At 45.7% G+C, this 27,969-nt stretch overlaps 3 protein-coding genes and 1 pseudogene across 4 annotated transcripts; 3 read left to right on the top strand and 1 right to left on the bottom strand.

Moving 5' to 3' along the window:
* Positions 1-974: 974 nt before the first annotated feature.
* pkmb (pyruvate kinase M1/2b) lies at positions 975-11,317 on the bottom strand. The gene is made up of 11 exons (XM_084476737.1): positions 11,213-11,317; positions 10,006-10,160; positions 9,473-9,564; positions 8,067-8,198; positions 7,473-7,659; positions 6,755-7,025; positions 6,014-6,164; positions 5,322-5,474; positions 3,385-3,551; positions 1,942-2,123; positions 975-1,642 (listed from the first exon to the last, which is right to left on the bottom strand). The coding sequence occupies exons 2-11, from the start codon at positions 10,148-10,150 to the stop codon at positions 1,536-1,538; spliced, it is 1,587 nt and encodes a 528-aa protein (XP_084332863.1). The 5' UTR covers positions 10,151-10,160; positions 11,213-11,317; the 3' UTR covers positions 975-1,535.
* Positions 11,318-13,784: 2,467 nt separating this feature from the next.
* On the top strand, positions 13,785-14,483 carry LOC311357269 (ribonuclease P protein subunit p25-like protein pseudogene; annotated as a pseudogene). The gene has a single exon. The product of its transcript is annotated as a ribonuclease P protein subunit p25-like protein pseudogene (transcript).
* A 941-nt stretch (positions 14,484-15,424) lies between these two features.
* Positions 15,425-17,844, top strand: LOC311356886 (cytochrome c oxidase subunit 5A, mitochondrial-like; the record flags this gene model as incomplete). The annotated part of the gene is made up of 5 exons (XM_084476738.1): positions 15,425-15,590; positions 16,188-16,304; positions 17,008-17,129; positions 17,277-17,394; positions 17,497-17,844. The coding sequence occupies 4 exons, from the start codon at positions 15,425-15,427 to the stop codon at positions 17,388-17,390; spliced, it is 519 nt and encodes a 172-aa protein (XP_084332864.1). The 3' UTR covers positions 17,391-17,394; positions 17,497-17,844.
* Positions 17,845-18,766: 922 nt separating this feature from the next.
* On the top strand, positions 18,767-27,918 carry arid3b (AT-rich interactive domain 3B). Its single transcript, XM_084476736.1, has 9 exons — positions 18,767-18,972; positions 19,569-20,222; positions 24,392-24,469; positions 24,586-24,658; positions 25,266-25,449; positions 25,953-26,194; positions 26,761-27,006; positions 27,499-27,588; positions 27,737-27,918. The coding sequence occupies exons 1-9, from the start codon at positions 18,946-18,948 to the stop codon at positions 27,865-27,867; spliced, it is 1,725 nt and encodes a 574-aa protein (XP_084332862.1). The 5' UTR covers positions 18,767-18,945; the 3' UTR covers positions 27,868-27,918.
* The last annotated feature ends 51 nt before the right edge of the window (positions 27,919-27,969 follow it).

Raw genomic sequence — 27,969 nt, forward strand, 5'->3', positions numbered from 1 at the left:
ACTCTCCCCCCACTCTCTCCCCCCTCCCTCCCCCCCCAGCATCTGGAGAGGGCTTTGGCATGAGTTTAATATTGTGTTACATTGAGTCCATTTTTATTTATTTATTTATCAGTTGTGTTTTTGTTTTTTTTATCAAATTGGAGAGTCTGGCTGTGTTCTGGGATTTGGCTTTCAATACCAACAAGTCTAAATCTAAATCTATTTATTTATTCAAGCATTTATTTCATTTGTATTATTTTGGGCTGCCTTTTTGACTTACCAAATCACATTATTCCATCACGTGTGTGTTGTCGGTCTTATACATTTATTTGAGCTATTGAATTCAATGCAATAAAATAACATATGGTACATACGGCTGCCGAACCAGATTTTATTTGGTATTTAAATATATCGACATGTGTATTATACATGTGTATTATAACATGTTACACGAGAGAAACTCATGTATCATGCGGAGGTCCATAAGCTTAGGGCGGATTAGGAGCAATTCACGGCTACAGCATTGTCTAGCACTAACATGGACAGAGTCTGGTTCAGTCCGTGCAATTTCCTTTTGTGGTTCATTACAGAGAAGCCGGTCTGACACGCTACCACAGTGATCCCCACCGGGGATTAATTTACAGAGCTGGGTCGTACAAACGGTGACGCCTTGGGACACAGAGCCACCGACCGTTCCCTGAACTCGACACTAGATGGTGTGTTTGTTTTACGTTCTGTGGATCCGGTGTCTCCCTTAATGTGGAATCAATAGTCCGTTGGGGGTAGTTGACTCAAAACATTAAGTATGTATTTCAGATTTAAACACTCATTGTGTGTTGTCTAAATAAGACTGGAAGATAGACAGTGAGATAGATGTGTAGATAGACATATAGAGACAGACAGACAAGACAGACCGATAGATAGATAGATAGATGGACAGACAGAGCGATTGATAGATAGATAGACAGACCGAGAGATTGATAGATAGACAGCAAAGCATTTGAGGTTAATGTTTATTTTTAAATCCATGTCACGTCACTTCCACAATCCAGATGGCCGCTGAACTGAACAAATGTCTGCAATGGGACTCAAGCACGTGTTCACTTCAGGTTCCCGGCATCCAAACCAAAAGGTCTGACAGGGCGCTCTGGGGTAACAATGCAAACTCAATCAGACACAGAGCAACATGACAAAATAAAGATGACAGCACATCATAAAATCATTGTCATGTGTACGCTTCACGACAGACACACACTAATGGAAGAGGACCTGGACAGTGAGTAACACATCTGTGGAACGCACAAGTGGAATCAGGGCGGTTAGGTGGTGGAGGGCTGCTGGTTACATCGGGGTGGGCATTGTGCTGTGGTTGTGTGTGGGTGACTGTCTCAGAAGGATTTGGGGGACAGGCCTTGTGGAGGTGGAGGTGACAGTGGTCCTCTGCAGGATAGGTAGACTGAAGGGAGGAAGAGACGGATTGCTTTTCTTCTGCCCCAGGAGGGGGGCGTGGAAGGGGGGCGGGGGGGGGGGGGGGTGTGGGGGGCGGGGGGCATGGTTCAAGGCACCAGGACGACGCGCATGGTGTTGGTGTAACCCGCGCCCGGGCGCCACCCAGTCACCACCAGGATGACGTCGCCGGACTTCAGGAACTTGCGGTGCTTGCCTGCGGTCGCGCAACAGAGAAAGAGAGGGAGAGAGATCGGAGAGATGTTAACGATGCGCTTAAAGATTCCCCCCCGATTAACAGCGAGTCAGCGACACGGTAGACATGTCAGTGTCTACCGGCTACGATGTTCGACGCCCGCAGCCGAGCGGCACCGGGTTAGATCCCCGCATGTCTGTGGGCAGTTTGCCTTGCTTCTCAAATTGATTATCTCAAGTATCGAAATTCACTGTCAAGTCGCTTTTGCACAATCGGCCATCGGACGGCGGCGGGGGTTGCCACGGCGACGTTTCGCTCACCATACTCCAGGGCGAAGTTGACCCTCTGGTCCACGTCCTCGGCCCAGACGTCGTTGGCCGGCTTGGTGTAGAGGACGGGGTAGATGCCCCGGTACAGGTGGGCCTGGCGGGCCGCCTGGCCGCACCGGGTCACGGCGATGATGGGGGAGCGGGGACGGTACCGGGACAGCAGGTGGGCGGACCTGTGGGCCGAACCAGCCAATGGGAGGCACTGCTTAGATTACACAGTTGAATCCGCTTTAAAAATATTTGTATTTTTATATATATTCAACGTTTGAGGAAAATAATTCAAAACACGTATGCACACGTTGTTCACTGCAACAAAACAACATGTACATAGCGGTGCTTAGATACACGTTTTAATCCATTTTCAAATATATATATTTTTGTGTACTTTTATGTGTATGCAATGTTTGGAGAATACATTTCAAAGCATGTGTATACATATTATTCACTGCAAACAAAACAAATACATAGTATATAGCAGTAGTATCCGCTCTTGGTTCGTGGAATAACTTGTACCAGCAGGCTGGACAGGCTGTGTCTGCAAGCGTGAACTCAAAAGGGAGGGTGATACACAGAGGGAGATAAAATTAGCTCCGGGGAAATGCTAGGGTTCAGATCTCCAAAGGTCAGTGCGGGAGCCATGTAGCAGCCCTCCTATGCCAGCCGCCAGGCCTTCTGCTAGGGGGCCTGGGGACTTATGATCAGGCACTTGTTTTGTCTCTAAGCAGAGGAAGGACCGTGACTCAGAGGATGCATTCCAATAAGGCTCGTAGATCAGAATGCATCATGGGCCTGCTTTTTGGCGATACTGCGCTATTTTGTGATGTGTAGTAGTAGTAGTAGTGTAGTAGATAACCTAGGCTAATTAAAAAGGTTTTTAAACCATAACGACGTATTATTTCAATGACCATCAATTATTTAAATGACGAAAATTTAAATGACGAAAAAACACAATTACAACCAATAACATTCCTATGCTCCTGTACTTCCGAAATGGATGCGGTCATTGCATTTGTGGCATTACGATTTACAAACTATATAGTCGCTCCAATGTTACTCTACCCTCAAATCAAAGCGGCTTGGGACTTGGGGGGGGGGGGTTTATATACCCCACACAGAAAGACTTCCAGAGATTGTTCAACCACGCCGTTAGAAATATGCCCATAAAGAAAGTGGGAAAGTTGTGATTGACTCTAGACCAGAACAGTCAGTCAGCTCAGCTGCAACCAATTCCAAGCTGCTTGTTCTACTTTCCTACTGCCCCACTCGCTGACTGCTCCTAAACGTCTACCCTGGAAGACAAAGTGAACGAGCCACAGGGAGCGAGAGGTGGGGAAACGTTTTGGAATGGAGCCGGAGTGGGGAGTTAGCATGGGAGTGGGTGGTGGGTGGGCGGTGGGGTGGTGGGCGGTGGGGTGGTGGGGGGGGCGTACAGACCTGCCAGTCTTGGTGAGCACAACGATGGCGCTGGCGCAGCACTTGAAGGACGCCTCGACGGTGCCGATGGCGATGGCCTCCGTGGGGTCGCGCGTCAGGTGAGAGGTGCGGCGAAGCTCCTCGAACATCTGCCTGTGGTACATGGCCGCCTCGGCCTCACGGGCGATCTGAGGGAGAGAGAGAGAGGGAGAGAGAGAGAGGGGAGAGGGGGGGAGAGGGGGGGAGAGAGAGGGGGAGTGGGGAGAGAGAGGGAGAGGGGGGAGAGGGAGGGAGAGTGGGGGAGGGGGAGGGAGAGGGAGGGGGAGGGAGGGGGAGGGAGGGGGAGTGGGGAGAGGGGGGAGAGGGAGGGAGAGAGAGGGAGAGGGAGGGGGAGTGGGGGAGAGAGAGGGGGAAGAGAGAGGGGGAAGAGAGAGGGGGAGTTGGAGTGGGAGAGAGGGGGAGAGAGAGGGAGAGAGAGAGAGACGGAGGGGGAGGGATAGAGAGAGAGTATATAGGGGGGAGAGAAGGATGGAGAGAGAGGGAGAGATAGAGAGAGGGGGTAGAGAGATACAGACGGACAGACAAACAGTCAGACAGACAGGACTGGTGAATTACAAATAATCACCTATCTTACACTTATATAGCATTGTAACACATAGGGGTGTAAATATGAATCGATTTGTATTGATTAATCGATTATACAGCCGATGATTCGATGCATCGATACGTCCACAAGAGTATAGATTATTAAAAAAATAATAATAATAAAATGTATTTCTCTTTGTTTTTTTTACAGTGAATAGGCTAACTGACATACTAGACCTGCACAGTCATCACTAAAGTATGTACAGAATACTGTTTCTGTATTCTCAATAAAAGTTGATTTATTTGATAGATATTATATTAATAGATAATGTAAAATGTAAAAATAATGTAAAAAATATCGAATACCAAATCGTATTGAATCGAATCGTATCGTGGGGGAATTCTGAAGTATCTAAAATAATCAAATCGTTGGCTTAAGAAATCGATATTGTATCGAATCGTCATGAAGGCTCAGATTTACACCCCTAGTAACACACTTTAAAACCTATAATCTGCCTTGGACTGCCTTAATCCTGCTGTTGTTGTTGTGGTTGTTGTTGTAGTATCGGTTTTAGTGATGCAACAAATAAGGAGAGTTTGTTATGAAAGCGTTTAGGTTTACACAAAACAGTCTGCTGCAGAAACCTGCATACCTGGGATGCACAGCGGGCCCTGAGACTAACGTCCGGGTAGCGCTGTGGTTCTGTGCTGCAGATCCAGAGAGCCACACAAAGCCACCGAGCAGCACAAAGCCACACACAAGCATGGATGAGAGGGGACAGTAATGGACACATAGGCGGGGTGAGGTGGCGGTGAGAGAGAAACAGAGACAAATCTGGTTCAGCACATCATGTACGAGCATCGAGTCATAAATCCAGTGGTAAATATTAGTCAACATTCCATGCACGCACCAAGGTAAAAAAAAAAAGATGATGTGGTTTTTTATCGCATAATCTAGAAATACAAAACTTTCAGCAAGAAGGTTGCGGATGTCTAAGGATTTCTTTTGATGCATTGTTTGGTTTGTGCATCGTCTTCAAAATCTTCAGCCTTGCACCTTTCCAAAGGAAACACCACATACCAAAGAAATGAATCGTAGATGAATAATAACCCTAACCCTAACCCTTTGAGCAAATCACTTAAAACAAACCTCCCAACCTCACTTCCCTGATTCTGCATTACGTCCAGTTTTTACATGCAGCATTCCGGTTGTATGAATCGATTGATGTCAGCCACACATCTCTGCTTAATGGCTAATACCTGCCTACTCACCACCTACTGACAGTAGTCATTAACCAGCACACTGTGTGTGTGTGTGTGTGTGTGTGTGCGTGCGTGCGTGCGTGCGTGCGTACGTGCATGCACGAGCGTACCTTGTGCTGCGTCATCACGGCCTCCAGGGGGTAGTCTCCCTTGGCGGTCTCCCCGCTCAGCATGATGGTGTCGTTGCCGTCCAGCACGGCGTTGGCCACATCGCTGGCCTCGGCGCGGGTGGGGCGGGGCTTCTTGATCATGCTCTCCAGCATCTAACCAGAACCAGACGTAAACAAGTGCAACAAGTTCGCAGCTTAACGAGCAGACGTGACATCACACATGGCTACGCCGCGTTCACACTGCACACTGTCCGTCCACGGGTGTCGGAGGGCGTGTCTGACGTATGGGGGACGCGATCTGATTGGCCGACGGATCCGTTGCTGCCTGAAAAACCTTTTGACGCAGGCAACGGAGCCGACGGAATGGATTGACTTTGCGTGGGGCGCAAAGTCAATCCATTCCGTCGAGATCCGTCGACGGACATGTACTGTGTAAACGCAGCATCTCTGGGGGGTTTGTAATCTAGGACAGCTATGGCCATTTTCAGATGGGTGCATCTCATGTGTCTTATTCTTTGCGAGCCATTATCTTGTCATCAGGTTCCACTTTCATAACAGCAGTTCAGTACACACAACATTTGCTTCCCCATCAGACTGCCTGAAAATGCATGTCCAGATTTGTCTACCTTGATTCACAACGGTTTTCTGTTGGCAGAAAGGAGCCACAGCAGCAGACAGCGTAGATCACACACCTGTGTTGCACACGTGATGGGCTTTCCAATCCTGTTACAGCGACCGGTCATCATCTTCTGGGCGATGAACACCTTCTCTGTGGGGATCTCGATGCCCAGGTCGCCGCGGGCAACCATGATGCCGTCGCTGACCTCAAGGATCTCGTCGAATCTTTAGAAAATAAAATCAACAACATGCGTTGTCGTTCATCTTTTGACTTTCCAATGCAACTTTCAGTGATCCACTTACATTCACATACATGTTACACAGGAGCAGGTAGAGGGCACCGTTTGGAGTCACCCAGACAAATTTCATGTTTTCCATGAAACCTCACACTTTTATTCAACAGTTTTCAGCTGCGCTAACTGCTTGCTAACTAATTGCACGAGGGCTTTCTAATCATCAATTAGCCTTTTAACACGATTAGCTTAACAATGTACCATTAGAACACAGGAGGGATGGTTGCTGGAAATAGGCCTCTGTACACCCATGTAGATATTCCATTAAAAATCGACCGTTTCCAGTTAGAATGGTCATTTACCACATAAGCAATGTCGAGTCTGTATTTCTCATTAATTTAATGTTTAAGTGCTTATTAAGTGCTTTTCTTAAAAAAAAAAAGAAGGACATTTCTAAGTGACCCCAAACTTTTAAACGCTAGTGTATCTGGTGTGACCTTTGACCTCTGCCGGGGGCCGCGACTCCATGACTCTCGCCTGACCTTTGACCTTGGACCTCTACGGGGGTCCTTTGGCACCCACCTGCGCACGCCCTCGTGGTTCTCCAGCTTGCTGATGATCTTGATGTTCTTGCCCTTCTCGCCCAGCACCTTGCGCACGGCGCGCACGTCGTCGGCCTTGCGGATGAAGGAGGCGAACACCATGTCCACGCCCTGCTCCACGCCGAACTGCAGGTCCTGGATGTCCTTCTCCGACACGGCGGGCAGGTCCACGGCCGCGCCCGGCAGGTTCACGCCCTTCTTGCTGCCCAGCAGGCCGCCGTTCTCGATCTCGCACACCAGGAAGTTGCTGCCTTGTAGTCACAGGGATTTATACTGATATTAATAATAATAATAACAATATTAATAATGATACATTCATGTCGTATATCACTGTGACTACAAGGCAACAACAGGAAGTTAAGGCCTTGTAGTCACAGGGATATATACGATATTAATAATACTATTATTTATATCCCACTTTTCTACATTTTGCTATATATTCAATCGTGGCTAGTACCACTACCACTCGATCACTTTCTGTTACTTATCTTACTTATTTTAAATATATATATTTTTACCCATCTATTTGCTTGATATTGTATTGTTGCTGCTATGTGGCTGTTGAGAAACAAAGCATAATAATTTGACTCTTGTATATAAGATGTAATAAAAGCATTTCTGATTCTGATTCTGATTTGTGGGGAATTGCGATACGAGTTACTGCCACCACGACTAGGACTAGGTGTCACGTGTCCTACCGATTTCCTTGACCTTGAGGGACATGAGGCCGTCGTCGATGTAGATGTGACTGCCCAGCTCCACCACCTTGGTGATGTTCTTGTAGTCGAGCCACAGGTGGGTCTCGTCACAGTTGTCCATGTACTTGTCGTCCAACGTCAGCTTAATGGTCTCCCCCTTCTTCAACTCCACCTCGGCGGTGCCGCTCTAAAACCATAGCAGAGAGATACCCCGACAGCAACAACAACGTTCAGTCAACAGAGCGATGAGGTAAAAAGCTCAGTGTTTTCCACGGCACGTCCTGGGCAACAGTTTACACCATGAAGTGGAATCATTATTTTGTTTTGTTTGTTGTTATTGGTTCCTCTCTTGACAGAACAAAAGGCGGTAGGCCCTCGGAAACAGGAAGGGTGGACGCATCTAACCCGGGTCGCTGCGATCAGGACTAAGCCTTAATGGTACGCGCTCCGGTAAGCCACCTGGGCGCCAGACGTATTTATTTTTGAGACTGTGATGAAGAACAGCCTCATGTGTGTGTGGTAGCTGTGTGGTAGCTAGCCCAGGGGAGTTATCCCACGCAGTGCTCTAAGTGTGGGTGTTGATCGCTAACTCACCCCCTTGATGAGTCCGGTCCTGATCTCGGGTCCCTTGGTGTCCAGAGCAATGGCCAAGGGCCGGTACTCCATTGAGCCGGGGACAAAGCTCTCTGCTGCGTCACGGACGTTCTTGATGGTTTCGGCGTGGTACTGTCCGTTTGGAGAACAGATTTATTAAATCGCGCACTGATTTGTTTTTCACTGACTCCATTTTGAATCATGAGCACACTATTAGACTTTATTAAAGAGTCAGATATGAGAGAGAAAGACGTATGTACTGTGTTTCAGTTTAACTATTAACTGTAGAAACTGAAAAATTCTTCATTAACTGAGGCACAGACACGGCTGCACAAAGTCATATCACATAACAACATACAAAAAAACACTTGCCTAGGAAACTGCAACACATGACATTGGCACGTGTCAATTGTCTAATTTTAGTTCTCAAAGAACAGCCTCCCACAGACTCTACGAGGTGTGGTTGATCCCTTTGTGTGGTCATTCGGCTAAACCTCAGATCACAAATAATTGCACAATACTAATTTACAAAACTGAACCTAATTAGTAGTTTGGAAAGAGCTCATAATGTCCCCGGCTAATGATGGATAGCCTTCGGGTCCAATGAACACTGCTTACCCACTGAGCTAAGCTAATAATAGCCGTACCGACAACTGACACACCAAGGAAACGGGGGTCCAATTTCATCTGGTCTCCTCATAACAACCTTTTCATCTAATTTATTGTGAGGTCCTACACTGATACTTCCCCCTTTCAGTTCTAAGAAAATAAGAAAGCAAGGGTTGGAATAAGATCATTAAGAGGTAACATGGTTTCAGATGATCAATTCAGTCCTTTTTGTGCTTTGAGTCATACAGTACCTTCAGAGATATTGAGTGTGTTGTCAATGAGCTGGGCTATATATCAATAACAAAGAATATTAGATGGATAGATTATACCTATACCTATATTAATTATAGTACATAGTACACAAGTACTATGTACAAGTTGAGTACAAAAGTACTCAATGTACTCTCTTTAGTAGTATCACAGCTGGTGGTGGTATCATCATTTCAGTGTCACCCCATTTAAAAAGGTAAAAAGGCATGACTTTTAAAGGCTAAAGGTGAGTGGTTTTAGATCCAGATACTTGCTCCTATCCAATTGGATACTGCTAAGCTACAGCCAACACGAGACGCTGAAGGGCAAATGTAAGAATAGCACTCTCACTCGCAGCCACCGATTTGGACTCTGGGACATGCTTAAGGTCAACCTGGGAGAGAACCATTTTGTCGAAAAATGAAAAAATACTGGTGATGCCTGTCTGACAAATAAATGATGACTGAATTGATTAATGTGGACTTCACTGATAAATGATGACTGAATTGATAAACGTGGACTGATAAGGTTTAACACTCCAGACTGACCTCATGGGTTCCATGAGAGAAGTTCATTCTGGCAATGTTCATCCCAGCCGTGATCATCTTCTTGGCCATCTCCACGGACCGGGAGGCCGGCCCTGTGTGGGGACGGGGAGGTAAGGTCAGGGTTCAGCAAATAAAACACGCTCCCAAACCCACACTGACCCTGGATGGGGGCAGTAAATGTAAGATACACGGGCAACCTTTTGGTCTTCCTGATCATGAATCAGAATGTATTTATATACCTCTGTATATTGTATTTGAATTATTTTTGAACGTGGCATTTTTTTTCTCCAATTTGAACGTGCATTATTATTTTACTTTATCAATGCTGAGGATTAAAGTGTTGTCTTATGTTATGTTATTATGAGTGTGTGTTTATTATAACTGGGGACTCAAACGGAGTGTGTGTGTGTGTGTGTGTGTGTGTGTGTGCGGAGGGTGGGGTGTTCTGTCGGTGTGTGTGTGTGTGTGTGTGTGTGTGTGTGTGTGTGTGTGTGTGTGTGTGTGTGTGTGTGTGTGTGCACGGGGGGGCGGACCGATGGTGCAGATGATGCCAGTGTTGCGGGACACGGCCGGCTCCGAGTCAATGTCCAGGAGGCACATGTGCTCCAGGTGGGTGTCGGCCATGGCAGCCAGGAGCTGCTGGGTCTTCATGATGGCGGCGCCGGATTCTTTAGCCATGACTGGATACCTGGCGGGCGACACAGACCAAGACCACAGGGTCCCGTCAGACCTGAGCTGAGGCCGGTATAGGACCATTTGTAGACATGGAACTATTCAAACCTTGATATCCCAGGCTATCCCAGGCTCCCTTCTTAAAGGCTTGATGTTGACACTGACCATTACCAGAGCTTTCTATCTAAGTTCCCAGTCCCAGTCCTAAATCTAAAACCAGGCAAGGTCTAGAATGGGTTAGGAAAGATCTTGTCGATGCCACGCTACAGATGCATGAAACCTATACAGGCCATTAAAATGACTTCACATAGGTGACTGACAGAAATGTCCTTTGCAAAGTGCAACATAAACAGTAGGTCTATACTGGCCTGCATGACTGCACACAAGCTACTCTGCATTCCACTGGACATGTAAGCTGAGCAGTGCTGGTTAAAAGGGAGACTCACACACAATGTCTGTTGATATGATGTGTTCATATATATGGGACTTATATAGAGATATAATATGGAGATATAATATGCACCATGCACACGTCCTATGTATATTACAGTGACAGGTCTTAATGAAAGTGCTCAATGAAATTGCTCTGTACCATCAAGTTGTATAATTAAAGTTATATAAATCTCTCTTTTTTCGTGATTAAAGTCAAGTTCAGTTAGTCACTGTCTTTAAGAGACTGTTAGATTTCTCAATGAAAATCCTAATTGTTGCTACTGGTGACGTTCTGTGAATCTTTGGATCAGCGCAACAGTTTACTTGAACATATGTCTACATTTTCTCACGAGGAAGATTTGTTTTAGCGCATACATAGATACACTACAATTTCTCCAAATGATTTACCCATATTCCATAAACAGGTGAGATAAGGATCATGTTCTCAATAGAGACGGCGGGTTTATTTTTTCATCGTTTTGTAATTCACATTGAGTTTGAGATTATAAATGCGCTATTAAACAAACCTGCATAGGGAAGAAATTAGAGGTATGAAAACCATTCCTCAAATAAAACTTAGTGTTTCAAAAAAAAAAAAAAAAAGGAATCCAAAAGTGATATCAGAGATGCACTCACCTATGGGAACTTGCAGGGACCAATGCACCGATTGCTTGGTCGCGCTTCACAGTTATTCACCCAACCGGCCGGGACTACTTTCAACTGCGACAGGGGGCAGTATCCATCCGACGATATTGGAGTCGCTCATGGGAGGGACTCGTTTTCGAACCCCCTATTATTGTTTTGCTGAATGCTTATAGTGTAAAAGGTCACATCTGAAACCTGAAATACTAGGTAGGACAAGTATGTTTCTCAGTCAAATAAGTACAAGTGCACTGTCTTATTGACCAATCACAAACACGTGGCTCTGATCGGCCTACATGCCATGAGAATCGATCTGTTGGGCTGTGTAATGAACATAAGGGAACAGCTAGCGTTCAGACGTCTTTTAGATAATATGGATCGCTTGGTTTTAGATGTTTTCTTCTTTCTTTCTCAAAAATGTTTAGCATGTAAAAAGGCCTGTATAGGCTTACCCAAGTTATAGAATTGCTCCTCCAGTGGGGCTGCAGGGCTGATCATTTTGACCTTTACCGTGAAGTACAGCGCCCCCTATGGGCGAAATGGTACCATAACGTGATTACAAATACCGTGGACAAATTCGAAAAGGGCTGAGCTATAGGGGTTTTACATCCGGAATAATAACAATAAGAATCCTTACAATAAAAATAGATATGTACAGAAACTCTTTGAATACCTAGTCATTTTCATCTTGGAAATACCTTGTTTGATGATGATTTTGTCCAAAGTCTATTCTATTACAATATAATACCAGTGCTGGTGGTAATACCACAATACCATGTTTCACAATATAATACACAAATTATATTATATTGTGGTCTATTCTAGTTTAGTCTTGTTATATTCTATGTGTGTTGAACCACATCCCTCAGACGTACGTATGTCACTCTACAGGGCCTAAGCTGAGCAAAGCATCATGCTAATTAGGCTCCCGGTACCTCCAGCCAATCGCGTTGCTCCGAGCTCTAAGAAGTCTCTCTGGTGTTGTTAAAGGGTAGCAGGGCAGAGGATCACTGTGTGACAGCCAGATGGCCACCCTGGCTTTCTCCTTTAGCCATCCTGGCTATCCCACTTGACCATTTGCTGGCAACTAATGGTTTAGTTCTTCTCAGTCCATGTTCAATAAATCTAAACTTTCCCTAGACTTTATCCAGGTGGCTCAAGTATTTCTGGCTTATTTTAACAAATGAAAGAAACCAGAGATAACCATATTTAAATGGTACTGTATGTCGATCAAGTCAAAGTCAAACACAAACATAAATTAACAGATGAGTTTGGTAAAGGAGTAAATTGTAATCAAACATCTTTGTCAATTAAAAAAATCGGTTGGCAATGAGAAGTACAGTGAAATATCAGTGATGTCCAAACCAAGTGTACTTATTGCACACCCAATGCATGTCTCTGCATGTGTGACTGAACATGTAAAAGTGTGGGTCACATTTGATTTAAATGTGATCACTTTGAGATCAATGCATGTGATTTTGGAAGGCAGGATTGCAAAACTTATAACTCAAAACTATAAACTTATAGTGGGCTGGTTAAATATGACCACAGCAGCTGCTTAATTTACCAGCTCCCTGTCTCATTTCTCTATATGAGACAGGACGCATATTTAGAACGCATATTTCCTTTAAAGGTTTTCCGCAATATTATTGTGTTATAAAAGCTTTTAAAATATTGGGGTCCTTCTCACAGTAAGCCTGTCTATTTTGAAGAAAGCCATTGGAAGTGGAATTCAACACAAATTAAATGGCAAACGTTTTCTGGGTCAGCCCAGTAGGCCTTTGGGCTGAAGGGAGGAGAACTGTGTGGATGGTGCACTAGCCCACAGGCACACATTTCTCAAAGACCATATGGCTCTCTGATGATACAGCAAGAGGAGAGGTCTGGCTTATAAACCATACACTGTACATTTTCTATAGAACCATTTCTGGTTTATTTGTCGCACCTTACTTCATTTGATAATTGCGTCGCTTGTATAGTTTCACGGGTCAAGAAGGCAAGCTCCGAATGCAACGATAACAGAACGATCGAGTGCAAAACGAATCTAGAACAAAGCATTGTTTCATGGTTTCATTGTTACATGCCTCGTTAGACCAAATTAACTCATGTTTAATCAGCCATGCAAATTAGTTAGCACGCAGAAAATATGTCTCTCAGCACTTAAAGGTTCCAAACACCACCCTCCCCTCACCATAAAAACTAACTCACACCACGCTGACAGACACGACTCAAAGGAGATAAAGGTTGCGTGTGCCTTTAAGAGAACAATGTCCCACGCTACATGTCTCTCTCTGAGCCTCATATGTTGTGGTTGGCATCAGCTGTCCTCAGTGCAGTGGGTAGAGCAAGGACATCTTTTTCCTTCACATTGTTGGGGTAAGGTAAATATTCGAAACATCTACAGATCACAGGGCAAAGGAGGCGACATAAGAAGAGAAAGAGAAGAGAAAAGGAGAAAAAAAGACAAGAATTCAACTTTTTATTCAACCAGCCTATGGAAGTTGATGAGGTTTTTCTTGGGGTAAATACCGTTAGACACTGAAACAACAAGCAAACCAGGATTGCTATGGAACCACAACCTCTCTCATCCCTGGGTGCTGTCCCATGTTGCTCACCACCACCACCACCAGCACCACCAACACATCGTCCGCCTAAACTGGACCAGAGCAACTTCAGGAGGGTCGGACGCAGAGAGGACCTCGATCCCCATCCCATCCCGGGGCTGCCCGCGGACATCCTCCACATGAGGGTGAAGGAGGGCAGCAAGATCCGGAACCTCCTGCGATTCGCCACGGCTCGCATGCAAGGTCCGGGCCAGGGCGGCGGCGGCGGCGGCGGCGGCGGCGGGGGGGCCCTGAGGCAGGTGGTCTTCACAGGGTCCGGCCGGAGCCTCACCAAGACCATCACCTGCGTGGAGATCCTGAAGCGCCAGGTGGGAGGGCTGCACCAGGTGTCCAAGCTCTGCAACAAGACGGTGAGCGAGGCGTGGGAGAGTCTCCGGAAGGAAGTGCCGGGGGTGACCATATGCCGCACGGTCCCGGCCCTCACCATCCTGCTCTCCAAGGACCCGCTGGACCCCCAGGAGCCCGGCTACCAGCCTCCACCGAGGCTCCATGCTCTCCCAGAGGAGGAGGAGGTGGAGCGGAGAGACCAGGCCCAGCGAGGGGACCCTCATGGTCCCTGTTCACAACATATGGCCCCCGGTGCAAAGAGGGTCCGCCTGGAGGATGGAAACAGAGACCTACCCTCCACGTCGTCGGTTTGACTTAAATGTCGCCAACTACTAATTTTTTTTTAGGTTATGATGTCAAAATGTTTCAGGTTTGATTTTATTACATTTTGTAAATGCTGGAGAGATGACAATTAAAATCACAGTAATAGCATAAATTGTCATATTCTGGATATCTGTTATATCTGATAATTAAAATAAAGAAAGCACAATAAATGTATGTTCATGCTTGATGAGCTTACACTACATGTATCTCTGGTAGGAGAGTAGACCTACTAACCATGTAAACACATGCAGGGGCCGCATAGTAACCATGCCAACACACAAGACCTCAGCCAGGAGCAGGTCCCAGGTCTCCAGAGGGACAGAACCTATGCTTTAGGGCCCACAATCACAGCCGACGTATTTGGTTTTGCCTTTTCTTTAGGTTTTAGATTTGTTTTGAAATATGAAATGATCCACTATATATATTTTTTTTTTATAGTATAGGCCTACTCTTTGATAACAACGTTACATTGTTCACTGTATAGGCTACATATTTTACAGAAAATAATAATATATTAAGTAAATAAGTAAATAAAGTAAATAAAAATAAAAATAATCCTAATTATAATGATAAATATTATCTAGCTCTGCAAGTTCTATTATGGATTCCTTCAGGAAATTAATGAGGCAAAAACATGTACTTAGTGTCCTTTTTTATTTTCAAAAGTACACGTTAGAAGTAGACACACATTGTCTTTGTTATGAGCTAAATATCCAATTCATGCATAACTAATAGGCCTACTATGTTGTAGTTCGGAATGAATGACGACTATATACCAATGAAATGAAGATCGAAGAAAAAAAAAAACAACAACCCCCCGACCGTAATATCGAACAAAATAAAGATTTACTGTATTCATCCTTGACAAAACTGGACCTGATTAATCCATACGTAATGTATCGGTCCATGTTTGGCGCTGACCCTTTAACGCATGCGCAGTATCCACATCGCTTTGGTCTACGTGAGCAGCGACCAGCAGAATCGTGTCATCTCGCCGAGCGCACCGCAGTCCTCCCTCCACAACATGTTCAGAGCAGCCGTCCGTCTCTCAGTCTCCGGGGTCCGGAGTTTAACACGGCCGCAGCCGGGGTGCCAAGGTATGGTCTGTTCATCAACCATGATTATCTTGTGTTTGTGGATTAAAAACACCGGCTCCTTGCGATGACTTATCGGGCTAACATGTGAGCTAGCTAGCGTTAGCTCCGCTGAATGAATGTTGCGCAAAAAAGGGAAAGTTCGGGTTAGTACGTGAACTAACCCGAAGTTATCAATGTTGTCATTTGTGTATGTGGTCTTGGGAAGTGGGGGTGTTGAAACGGTCATATTTGCGGGGGAGAAGGTGTGTGTCCTTGCCGTGACCCATCCGGGCCCTGCTAGCTTAAAGCTAAGCCACAACAACACCGCTAGCGTCCACTGAGCCGATCCTCTAACGCGTCAGGGTACACGGTACTAGTCGTAACCGGCGACCTACATACTAACCGCTCACGGTCCGGAAATACACCCAAGTCAGGCTTTCCGAGTAGCTGTCATGCCTCTGGCTTAGGTCACGTCCATTACGTTGACATTGATCCAGCTAGAAGGCAGCATTTTACCTTGCATGACCTTATGGCTGTAGTGTGCAATACTTGCTCTGTGTGAGTGGACTCCTGACGTGTTTCCTATCTTCACTGAGCTGTTTGTACTTCACCCTGCAGGTGCCTTGGCCGCCAGGTGTTACTCCCATGGGAAGGTGGAGACGGATGAGGAGTTTGATGCGCGCTGGGTGACCTATTTTAACAAGCCCGACATCGATGCATGGGAACTGAGGAAAGGTAAGTGCAGGACGCGGTTATGCGAAATGGCTGTGTTCACAAAGTATTTGGCCTTTTATACTGTAAACACAATGCCCCTTTGTCACTTCTTTAGTGGTGGTATCTTGTCTAGAGGCCAATAATAAGGTAAAAGGATGGATTGACTTTGTTGTTACATGACCTGTTAATTCATCCCATCGTCACTCATTTTATACATTAAATTAAGCATGGTAATTAGTCAATGTCTTATATGCAACAACAAAATATGTTGCATTGGCGGTCAACGACTTGGCTTTGACTTCCTTCTCAAAGCATTTCACAACAAGAAAAGCGTTTTGTGTTTGCTGCACAACACAAGAGAAACAGGAGTTGCATGTTTTTTACTTCCTTATCTCAGCCACTTGAAACCTCAGCTGAATGCAAGAGGCGCTATCTCAGATATGCCTGGCAAACTGCCGGTGGTTCTGTTGAATGTGAAATCCTGTATGATCTTGTTTTGACCGTGGCTAGCACAAGAATAGCCAATGGAAGCCACGGGGGTTAAAGTGGTGCACTAGCAACTTTGTAATGAAGAGGTACAGCTTACCTCCAACGCTTAATGTGTCCTTATTCATTAAGCATTTCTGCACTCTTTGGGAGTGATGGTCAAAATGTAAATAAACGCTTTTATTTTTGTAGTGTGTCTGTTCTCAAACTAAAGCTTCCTTTCCTCACCCTTCCTCAGGGATGAACACCTTGATCGGGTATGATCTGGTCCCTGAACCCAAGATCCTTGACGCGGCTCTGAGGGCCTGTCGAAGGCTCGACGACCTGGCCAGCGCCATTCGCATCTTGGAGGCTGTTAAGGTACTGCAAGGGAACTAAGGGTTTAGGGGAGTTTGTTACATTTTCTACTTGATAATGGGGAAATGGACACTTCATCTCTGGGGTAATGGGACAATATTGGTTGTCTTGGTGGATTCAAATATGTTTTTTTTTTTTTTTCCCCCCCAGGACAAATCTGGCCCCCACAAAGCGATCTACCCGTACCTCCTTCAAGAACTGCAGCCAACATTAAACGAGCTTGGAATCTCCACACCTGAAGAGCTTGGCATTGATAAATTATAAACGGGTATGTATTAAATTGTAGGCTTGAAGATGTGGGGGTTTTTTCTCCGCTCATTCACTCACCCAAACCTTGTTCCAACTGACACTTTCTTCTTCTTTATTCCAGTTCTGACAAAGTGGCTACCACCAAAACCTCTGTTTGGGACATCTTGTGTTTATCTTTGCCTTTTGGAATTGTGTGCTATTTAATTTGGCCTTTTATTAAGTTCTTTTGCTTGTAATATATATTGATGAACGTAATAAAGGACTAATGAACTAATAGAAAAGTATTTTTGTGTCACACACATGTGTTTGGGTAACTTATGTAATTGACTACCATGGCATAATTCTGTTTGTCCACTAGAGAGCAGCATTTCCTGTGAATGTAAAAAAGCAAATCATTTTACTGTACGCTTCCTCAATCTGTCTTCATTTCAGGGAAAAGTATGTCCATAATAAACTCGATTCAATCAAATTTGTGTTTTTAGTTTATTTGTGTACAATTTTTATTGAATAGTGCTAAATTTTGGGATTAATTAGTTACTTAAATCCAATAAGCATACTGCTGGATATATTCATGTTAGTATTTTTTTTTATTAGGAATTTAAAAGTACAAACAACTGCAAGGAGTAAATGGTCGATGTGTGCAATAACTTTATTACATTATTGTTTTGTAATTTTATTTAGGACACTGCATGGAGGGCCTAGAAATCTTTTTTTTTTTTTTTTTTTAATGCTGAAAGAAATTAATCTAAAATGTAAGACTTGCCTAGGCCTAGATCTATTCAAAACGAACACTTTCTTGGTATTTTATGTTATTTTAAAAGATACATTAATTTAAGATCGGCATGGTATCACTTTCATTGTATCAAACAAGAGATTAATCGTTGAAATTAGCACAGTGCTTTCTCTTAAATTTATTCTGCCAAATTGAAACATTTTCTTTGCTGAAATATATTTGAATTGAGCTCTAATTTGGACTTTTTAAAGATCCACATTTAGTAGGACAGCAAATTGTACTTCTACTAAAATCGCTTTGCCCATACCACCCACGTAGATTGCGTTGACTTTTCAAAACAAAACCAGTATATAAAAGTGATATCAAATCCAACTTGTGAAATTGTGATTGGAATGGCATTTCTTTTTTTAGAAGAACATTAATGGCTGGCTCCTACTCCACGTTAACCAAGATCAAACCAATCCATGCTTTACATGTAGTTGGTCAACTCATGTTGTTTCCCCTCTACATACAGTATTGTGAATAGAGATGCATAGGAAAGCGGTCTCCAGGCGCTTGGGGCGGGCCTTTCATTCATTCAAATTGGGGGTGTAGACAATCACACAGACAATCAAAGATGTGAGCGTTTCCACGGGCGGTGCCGAGTGAGAGAGGTAGACTCAGCGCTTACTATCCCGTGGCTCAATTTCACCGGTTGTTTTTTCCCTACCACCATATACGTGGCTGTGCGCTTCAAAACACATCGAATCGGTGGGATATGTATTGTTCTTGATATCAACCGTGGCTTGTTATTTGACTTGAGGAAAGAAGCGACAACTAAGAGCAGGCCCTCCGGTCATGATGGATTACTCCAAAGCGCAAATGGTGAGTTTCGACTAAACCAACGAGAGAGAAGTCCAATCGAGTTAGTGGCAGAAACAAAGCGAGCTAGAACCAAGTTATCAGGACGATATAATTGTACTGATACATTTGGTCCTTTTTAATTATTGTGTTTTAACGTTAATCAATTATAGGAGCCGCGTCGTGCGTAAATGAACGAACTTTTAAAAATGTATGGCGACCTATAGGCTACCCTGTCCGCGGAAATGGCTTTTCTATACGTGCTGTTGCGAATTCGTTCCGTTGCCAACTCAATTAACGAAGGGTCTTCGTTTTTTTATTCCTAATGTTGCAATACGTGTTCTAGTTGTGCTTACTTCATTTAGTTGTTTTTATAGCTGTAACCCAGTTTCTAGCGATCATGTTGTAAACAATGTACTCGAGTAGAGGTTTAACCATGTGACTTTTTAAAGCCATTTCTAAGCAGCCTATTGGTGGTTGAGGTGGAAAAAAACAGGGCCTATTTCTTTAAATCTTTGATCTTTGGCCAAATGGAAATGTTGAAAATGTATTGAAACTGATTATTTATGTAACATTTTGTATTCCATTTGTGTTCCCCCCCCCCCCCCCCACCGAATCAGGAGGGTAGTTCAGCAGGAGCAGCGATCCACCAGGGGAACCCAGCCGGTGTGAAGCTGGAGGCAGTGATGGAACATCTCCAGAGACAACTGGAGGCCAAGCTGGACCACCCAGACAAGCACCTCCAGCAAGCCCAGCTCCTCTTCGCCAAGCACTCAGCCGAGGCCCGGGCCTACGGTTCCATCCCGGACTCCGCCTACTTTGGCCGAGGGGCCACAGACGCCAAAGCCCACCGCCCCAGCGGGCACCAGACGTATGGCGTGGACCCGGGGGTCCGCAAGGGGGACCTGGGCGAGAGCTACTACGACGACGGCGGGGACGAGGAGCGCAAACTGGACGAGAGCGAGGGCACTGACGAGATGGACGAAGAGGACGACGACGACGACGAAGAGGAGGAGGACGAGGAGGGCGTGCCGGGGATGCAGATGAAGAAGCCGCGTCTCCACCAGGACTCCGCCGCCTACTACTCGGCGCTCTCCCTCGCCGCCTACTCGGCGTCGTCGCTGGCCGCCGCCGCCAAGAGGCCGGCCTCCCCGCCGCCGCTGGCCGTGAAGGACGAGCCAGAGGAAAAGGAGCTGGCGAGCTCGGCCGAGCGACATGGCTTCACGTCGCCAGATGGCTTCGCCGACTGGAGCTTTGATGAATCATCCAAACACGTAAGCTCCTCCCCAGTATCTGAGTGGCACTACTGCCTGGCTTTTATGGCCCTAACCCTCTTTAGGTCTGTACCCCGCCCCCCCTGTCCTATAGAACGTGGCTTTAGGCCTCAGGACCCTAATGCGTCAATAGTCATCAAATCATGACCCAAAAATAAAAAGAAGGGTTCTGCCAATATGGCAGTAAGCCAAAGTACCTTCATGTCCTGATAAAAAAACATGGAGGGAGCAAAAAGCTGCAGCAAAAGGGGCTAAACTCAAGGAAATAAGCCATTGATACGTGACTTAACGGGGAATCATTAGTTAATTCATGGGCTTCTTTCAAAAGATTAGGGTTTGCATGTGCTCCGTGACCCACTTAATAATGCCCTCGCGATTGGCCGAGACCCACCAGTTGAGAATCACTACTTTTGAATAAGGTCTTGCCCGGTGGGTCAGAGGATATTTGCTTAATCACTGTAAAGCACAGGCTTTAAAATGAATCTCTTACTTTCAATACTCTTTTTTGGAGAAACTGTGTAGTGTAGGTGTTGTTTGTGTGTGTGGGGGGGGTGTTTGTGTATGTTTTGTGTGTTTGCATTCATCACTGTTGAACTTGCACCTGCTGTGAGTTTGGGCCGTTTTTGCATGGCGCCGACGTAAGCGCAGAGTTCTTTCTGGCAGAGTGCCCATTGCAATGGTGTTTATTTAAATAGCCGGGCTGGGATAATGGTTTCTGCTGCATCCGACCTCGTGTCCCCACTCATGGATTTTCTAAAGGGATTTTTTTTGCAGCTGACTAAGCTAATTAGACTTGGCTCTGGTCCAAAGCTGGCTGCCGCTGAGAGTTTTAAGGTATAGCATAGAATGGGAAAGTCAAACTATAAGGGCAGAGAAAAGACTCTAAGTATTTGATGTAGAGGAGCTGAGGCAAAATGGGTTCGACTAAACTCCAAATGAAACGTATTGTTGGACTTTCTTTGGCATCGTTCCTAAGCAGAGTCTAAACTCGACTGGGATCAAAAGGTTATGAACATGCGGTTCGTTTTTCCCCCCTAACTCCATCTAAGTGTGTTTTCCTTTCTCATGGTTGGCTCTGTGATTGGTTGTAGGCTATGAGGCACCACTGATGAGGCCCCTCATCAATACAATAACGATTAGCGGGGGCCTTCAGACAGATAAACAACATGTCACAGCTGCACAGCCCATCTGAGTATGAAGTTATTTACCGTACACAGCATAGTTTTTTTTTTTTTTAAGCTAAGGTTACCTATTTTGATCACTCAATCACCCAGCAGGTTTTTAGCAATTCAACCACTTTGTCAAAATACATTCATAAATGAGTCACTTGTTTATTGTTGTTGCATGAGGCATTTTTCCCAGGCCTAATACATCCCCTGCTGTAACCGAGTCGGCTCATAAGGATACCATTGCATAAATTAGCTGTCGCTTGGCAACACTTAATGGCAGCTTGACTCAGCTGCATGTAATCAATAGGGACTATTCCATTGTTATTGAAGGCAGGGAATGAGAATAGAGGCTTGTTTCCTCTGGACCCGGCACACGCTGAAGATGAATTGCGTTTCTTCAAAATAATTCATTTAAGGAGCGCAGTCGTGCAGTCTATTTTTAGATAGGGAGATAAATCAATGATGTGGCTTTTACATTTTAAAAATAAATATCTAGGATGTAGCCTGGATACTCATTTATTGTGTTGAAAGGCTTTTTGATGGGGACTCTGAAGAGATACGAGATAGGTTGGGGAGGGGGGTTAAGGCAGATTAAACTATTCTCAGGTTACATTGGCTTCTGGAACACATTCAATCCTGGATGCTTAGTGATTATCTAGCAGTGTGGGAACAAATGGGTGGTATGGCTCTACAAATGTGTAATATATTATTGAAGGCTTATTTAAGGCCTAACTTAAGGCTCGGGTAGACCACCAGCACTGAGGCTGTTACTCTAGACTTGTAAGGAATAATTTAGGAATTTATATTCTTTTTGCTTTCTTGTTTTGAACTACTCTAAATTATCTTTTTCTTTTGTATTATTAATTAAATAGGGATACATTTTGACAGGACTTATTCGTCGTTCAAGTAGTATAAATTGCAACTTTGTTTTTAGCAGTTGAAAATACATCTGGTTTCAGAGGGCACGCTTTTATAACGGGGAAATGTGAGGCCTAGTTGTGCTAATTGGACTGTTATTTAGCCGACCTCCTGTTGAAAGCCTTTGTTTGGCTCCCAGGCTGTTGAATAAGCATTGTTTAAGGTGTGGTTGACCACCACCATTAAACGGGAAACAATGGTGGATAAAAAGCCCTATCTCCTTACTATCCCCCACACAGCAAGGGGTCGGATAAATGATTTCTTCCCAAGAAACAAAGTAGAGGCCCTGTAATTCGATTTGGATAAAAAATTAACCCTCCCGCCCCCTGTGGTTAGTGATTTTGAGGGGGCGGGGAGGCGGTCACAGAGACGGGGGATTTGTGTTTTTATTGGCACGCTGCCCGAACAGTGGAATCAGTATGAAACCCATAAGTGCTTCATTAAGAACAATCTGGAGTTTGTTGTGTAACATTTTCAGAATTTCTTGGGCCATATCCGCAGGTTTTCAAGCCAACAATAAAAAGTACAACAGAAAATGTCCCCCTTACATTTAGAGTGAGACAAAAAGAAGGGGAGGGGGGGTGAATGGAGGTGGGGGGGGGGGATAAAATGCTGAATGAATGGAAATGTTCTCCACCGTAAACGTTGAATGGTATCTGGACTCCCATGGCTGTATGTGTGAAAGCTCTCGGAGCAATTAACTGAAAGGTCTTTGTTGATGGATCCACAGTAGGTCTCACTTGGTCATCAATAAAAGCTGGGAAGAGGGGGGGGGAAGGGATTTATTTACACTTGATGGCCAAAAGCCTGAGATGTTTATCTACCTTTGCCATCAATGGGGCGTGCTGGGGCGCTGGAGACTCTTTCACTGGAACGGCAGGGCCGAAGCCATTAGATGTGTCAACAACCCCTCACACCAAGATGGCTACTCGGGGGTTGGTGCGCTGGCGTTCTCGGTTGTAGCTCAAGACTTCAGAGCAGATGTGTAAACGTTCTTTTGTTTTAGTTTAGGATGTAGAAAATGAAGCAAACTGAAATTAAAATTTGCGAGTTTGTCAATGAAATGGTTGAAATTGTATTTAGAGGCCATTTGATTAGTGTTTCCCTGAAGTGGTACTCAGAATGTACTAAAATGGTACTAGAATATACCAATTGAACATATGCAAGTAAATATAAATCTGAAAAATTTAATATTGATGAGCGTTATTGTGCCAGTCAACAATTGTGTTTCTTTAATTTAACGGCGATAATCGTAACCCAGCACACATTAATGTAAAGCAGACCAACTGTAATTCTAGACGACGGTACCGCATCCAAACCATACTACCTGTAGTCAATTTGTGTTTTTTTTCTTGATATTACATATTAAGCAGCGAACATTAAGAAAACCACGTTGATGATACCTTTTTGTGTGGTCTTTTTGTTTCACGTCATGCTGCCGCTGTCTGACACTCGGTGCTAGTTAGCAGACAATGGCCCTCGGCGGGCTTTTCCACACTGTTGCACACAGCAGCCTCCCACTGTTCTCCACTCGCATTCTTTAACCTCTAACTGTCACCCAGAATGCAACGGGGGGGGGGGGGGGGGGGTGTGACAGGAGCACAACGTGTCCCATTAACTGTTTAATGAGGACGGTGGCCTTTTATTAATCCCTGTAATGCTATTCACTGGTGTTGGCTAGATGTGTGGCGACATGAGATCCCATAGCATGGTGGCAGCAGGCCTAAAACACTGATTATATGAGAAGCCTGATTGTCAGTCAGGGAGAGCAGCCTTTATGTGTCTTTTTTTTTTTTTTTTTAAACGTCTGGTAGGTTGTTTTTATATTGTGGCATATGTTTTTACTGCTTGAGGGGAATAAACAAGGTTATGGCTCATTTCTACTCATCTGACTAGGGGTATGATTGTCAGTGTCCTCTGGCAAAATGCGATCTTTGAAATCATGTAAACTAAAGTATTAGTCCATTTTGTGGGGTTAGATGAAGATCATACAGGCCCTTCCAGGACTGAGGAAGTGGGTCAGATTAGGCTATCACGACCTGACTGCAAACAATTTTTTTTTTTTTTCCTTTCTGATGGCAGAGAGCCAGTGCTGCTGACCGCACCGAGGAGAACGAAGGAGGCAAGGCCAGGGGAGAGCCGTCCAGGGACTTTGCAAAGGTCAGTTGGTTTTACTGTTGAACAGGGTTTAACTGGGGAAAAACGGTTAATGGTTAATTGTTGAAATGATAATGGCTGATGGCACAACGCTTGAAACGAACTCTTTGAACTTCCAGCTTTACGAGATAGACGGGGATCCAAACCGGAAGGAGTTTCTGGACGATCTGTTCATCTTTATGCAGAAACGCGGTGAGTTGTGCTTGGTTACACTGTAATCCTCCTAAACGGACCTCTGTGAACCCCACATAAGACTACACATTCATGTACACATGTAAGCACGCCCGCACACCCCTACCCCTACCTTTCCTACCACAAGCCTTCCTCCCCGCACCCAATGCAAACTCAACTCTAGACGTGAGGGGGAGGTTACAGGGTTAAAGGTTATTTCCCACCGGTTTATATACAATGGTTTAACACTGAATCGCGAAGAGGGGAAATAATACACTGACTGAGTAGTGAAACCCTCTTGTGTTCTTTGCACAACCCTCTAACTTAGTCTAGTTTCGAGGTCAGTGGTTCATCTCATCTTTCATCTCAGGACCCAAAAGACAATTTCAGAGAGTCTGTGGTGAGACTGGAACTGGCCCCAGAAAACCCGAGCTCAACCAAAATTTGTACCAATTGAACTGTAGAAACGCCAAAACACCAATTCTGGCATACTCAGAGTTTTCTGAGGCCAGGCCACGTCCCCCCCACACGACCAGACGGGTGCCACTAACCATGGTTCTTACAAACACTGTGTCTTAATAGTGGTGTTTTACCTTGTTGTTGTTGTTGTTGTTGTTTGAACACACAGGCACTCCCGTGAACCGCATCCCCATCATGGCCAAGCAGGTGCTGGACCTGTACCGCCTGTACAAGCTGGTGACGGAGAAGGGCGGCCTGGTGGAGGTGATCAACAAGAAGATCTGGAGGGAGATCACCAGGGGACTCAACCTGCCCACCTCCATCACCAGTGCCGCCTTCACACTCCGCACCCAGTACGTTGTTGCACGTCTATTTGTATTTCCATTGTTCTGATGGTTCCCTTTTTCATGGCTAGTTTATTTATAAAGGAGCTGTAGATAAGATTGTAACAGTTTCAAAGAGAGCCAAAAATAGCAGGGTAAGATTTGGATTTTGGAAACTTAACAACCGAAAAACATTCCCTCCCTCCTTATGTTTCTTCACCATGGAGAAGTGTTTTGTTTCACACAGCTGTGTGGCTTGACTTGCAAGATGGATTCCCAAACCAATTAGCGAAGAGAAGCTCAGACATAAGCAGGCAGTGGTCTGAAATAGACGTAAAGACGCAGGCACACATTCAATCAGAACAGATGTGATCAGAGAGCATTTCACTCACTCATTTCTAACAACCTTCCATTGAAAATCTATTGCTAAGAAGTGCTATCTACAGCACCTCCCATTGTTTAACTGATGGGTACAGACGGCAGATCTGAACCAGACAAACGTCTGACACGCTTCTGTTCCCCCCCCCCCGTAGGTACATGAAGTATCTGTACGCCTTCGAGTGCGAGAGGAAGAGGCTCAGCTCTCCCGGCGAGCTCCAGGCGGCCATCGACGGTAACCGCCGCGAGGGGAAGCGCTCCAGCTACACCAACAGCCAGTACCACTACTCGCCGTCGCCCACCGCCGCGCCGCGCTCCGCCCCGCTCAGCGTCCACGCCGCCATGGGCCACAACGGCATGAGCTCCTCCCCCAACGCCTCGTTCAAGATGAACTCAGGTGTGTGTGTGTGTGTGTGTGTGTGTGTGTGTGTGTGTGTGTGTGTGTGTGTGTGTGTGTGTGTGTGTGTGTGTGTGTGTGTGTGTGTGTGTGTGTGTGTGTGTGTGTGTAAAGTTTAAAATCTCTTATTTTCCCAATCTTAGTTTGCAGTCAGCCTTCTAAAATGGATTTGGATAAATTTTAGTCCTTTATTAATGTACACGCAGTATCCCTAGATTACCACTATTTTACTTTTATATATTTTTCATATATATTTTAAGTGCTTTATCAATAAAAAATAACCGAACCTTCTCATTTGCATAGAAAAAAGTCAAACATTGTACAATAAAGCTGTAACACAAAAAAACACGGGGAATAAGTTAAGATAACGCAATGCAATGCGGGCACCATAGTGTGTGTGTGTGTGTGTGTGTGTGTGTGTGTGTGTGTGTGTGTGTGTGTGTGTGTGTGTGTGTGTGTGTGTGTGTGTGTGTGTGTGTGTGTGTGTGTGTGTGTGTGTGTGTGTGTGTGTGTGTGTGTGTGTGTGTTTTGCGCTCTTTCTTTAAACTCGCTCTCTTCCGCCCCAGTGGAGTCCTCCACCCCGACCCGGCCCAACGGGCGGCCCATGGTGCTGGCTCTGGGGCAGCAGCAGCTGGCCCAGGCCGCCGCCCTGGAGCACCTCCGGGAGAAGGCGGTGGAGGGCCCCGACAAGACCATGGCCCGCATGGCGGAGGAGCACCAGCGCCTCATGCAGCAGGCCTTCCAGCAGAACCTGCTGGCCATGGCCTCACACTTCACCTCCATGAACCACCTCAAGCCCAGCGTCACCCCAGGTGAGCCGGCCGCTCCACTGCCGTATAGTGGGCAGGCGCTCCACTGCCGTATAGTGGGCAGGCGCTCCACTGCCGTATAGTGGGCAGGCACTCCACTGCCGTATAGTGGGGAGACGCTCCACTGCCGTATAGTGGGGAGACACTCCACTGCCGTATAGTGGGCAGGCGCTCCACTGCCGTATAGTGGGGAGGCACTCCACTGCCGTATAGTGGGCAGGCGCTCCACTGCCGTATAGTGGGGAGGCACTCCACTGCCGTATAGTGGGCAGGCGCTCCACTGCCGTATAGTGGGGAGACACTCCACTGCCGTATAGTGGGGAGACACTCCACTGCCGTACTGTGTAGTGGGGAGTGATTCCGGTGTAGTGGGGACGAGTCATTCATTTTTCTGCTATAGGGCCCATTTCCATTGCTGTTCATGTCAGGATGAGTTCACAAAACACTTGTGTTTTCTTTATGATTGAATTCCATGCTCTTATGTTCCTATTCCAGAGAACAAACCGGACCTGTCTTTGAGTATCGGCACCAACGGGGCGGCCGGCATCAACGTGTCTGTGGAGGTGAACGGCATTGTGTACTCTGGTGAGTCGTGGGCACACACCGTTCTGGCCCTTTTATACATGAATAGATCCATCCATCTTATCGTTCACCTACGGGCCACACAAATCAGCACTTGACTCCCCCCTAGTGGTCAGCTTGAGACGGTGTCTCTGTGTGTCTCCCGCTACAGGAATGCTCTATGCCCAGAAGGCGGCGGGGGCGCCGGTGGTCTCGCAGAACATCACCCCCGCAGGGACCAGCGGCTTCAGCGCGCTCTCCTCACACAGCCCCTCCTCTTCCTCCTCCTCTTCCTCCAAGTGAAGCGGGTCTCATGGTGGACTTCTGTCCACCATGAACACCTGTAACTGATCTTGACACACACACACACACACACACACACACACACACACACACACACACACA

This window comes from Micromesistius poutassou (assembly GCF_964030765.1).
Source record: "Micromesistius poutassou genome assembly, chromosome: 13".
NCBI lineage: Eukaryota > Metazoa > Chordata > Actinopteri > Gadiformes > Gadidae > Micromesistius > Micromesistius poutassou.

What these genes read in the sequence shown, in the direction of transcription:
- pkmb (XM_084476737.1), bottom strand. Translation starts at nt 10,150, where the DNA reads ATGGCTAAAGAATCCGGCGCCGCCATCATGAAGACCCAGCAGCTCCTG. An exon ending in CCGTGATGACGCAGCACAAG is followed by an intron (nt 3,552 to 5,321) that starts GTACGCTCGTGC and finishes TCTCTCCCTCAG; the next exon opens with ATCGCCCGTGAGGCCGAGGC. An exon ending in CAACTTCGCCCTGGAGTATG is followed by an intron (nt 1,643 to 1,941) that starts GTGAGCGAAACG and finishes GCGCGACCGCAG; the next exon opens with GCAAGCACCGCAAGTTCCTG.
- arid3b (XM_084476736.1), top strand. Translation starts at nt 18,946, where the DNA reads ATGATGGATTACTCCAAAGCGCAAATG. An exon ending in ATTACTCCAAAGCGCAAATG is followed by an intron (nt 18,973 to 19,568) that starts GTGAGTTTCGAC and finishes CCACCGAATCAG; the next exon opens with GAGGGTAGTTCAGCAGGAGC. An exon ending in GCCTTCACACTCCGCACCCA is followed by an intron (nt 25,450 to 25,952) that starts GTACGTTGTTGC and finishes CCCCCCCCGTAG; the next exon opens with GTACATGAAGTATCTGTACG.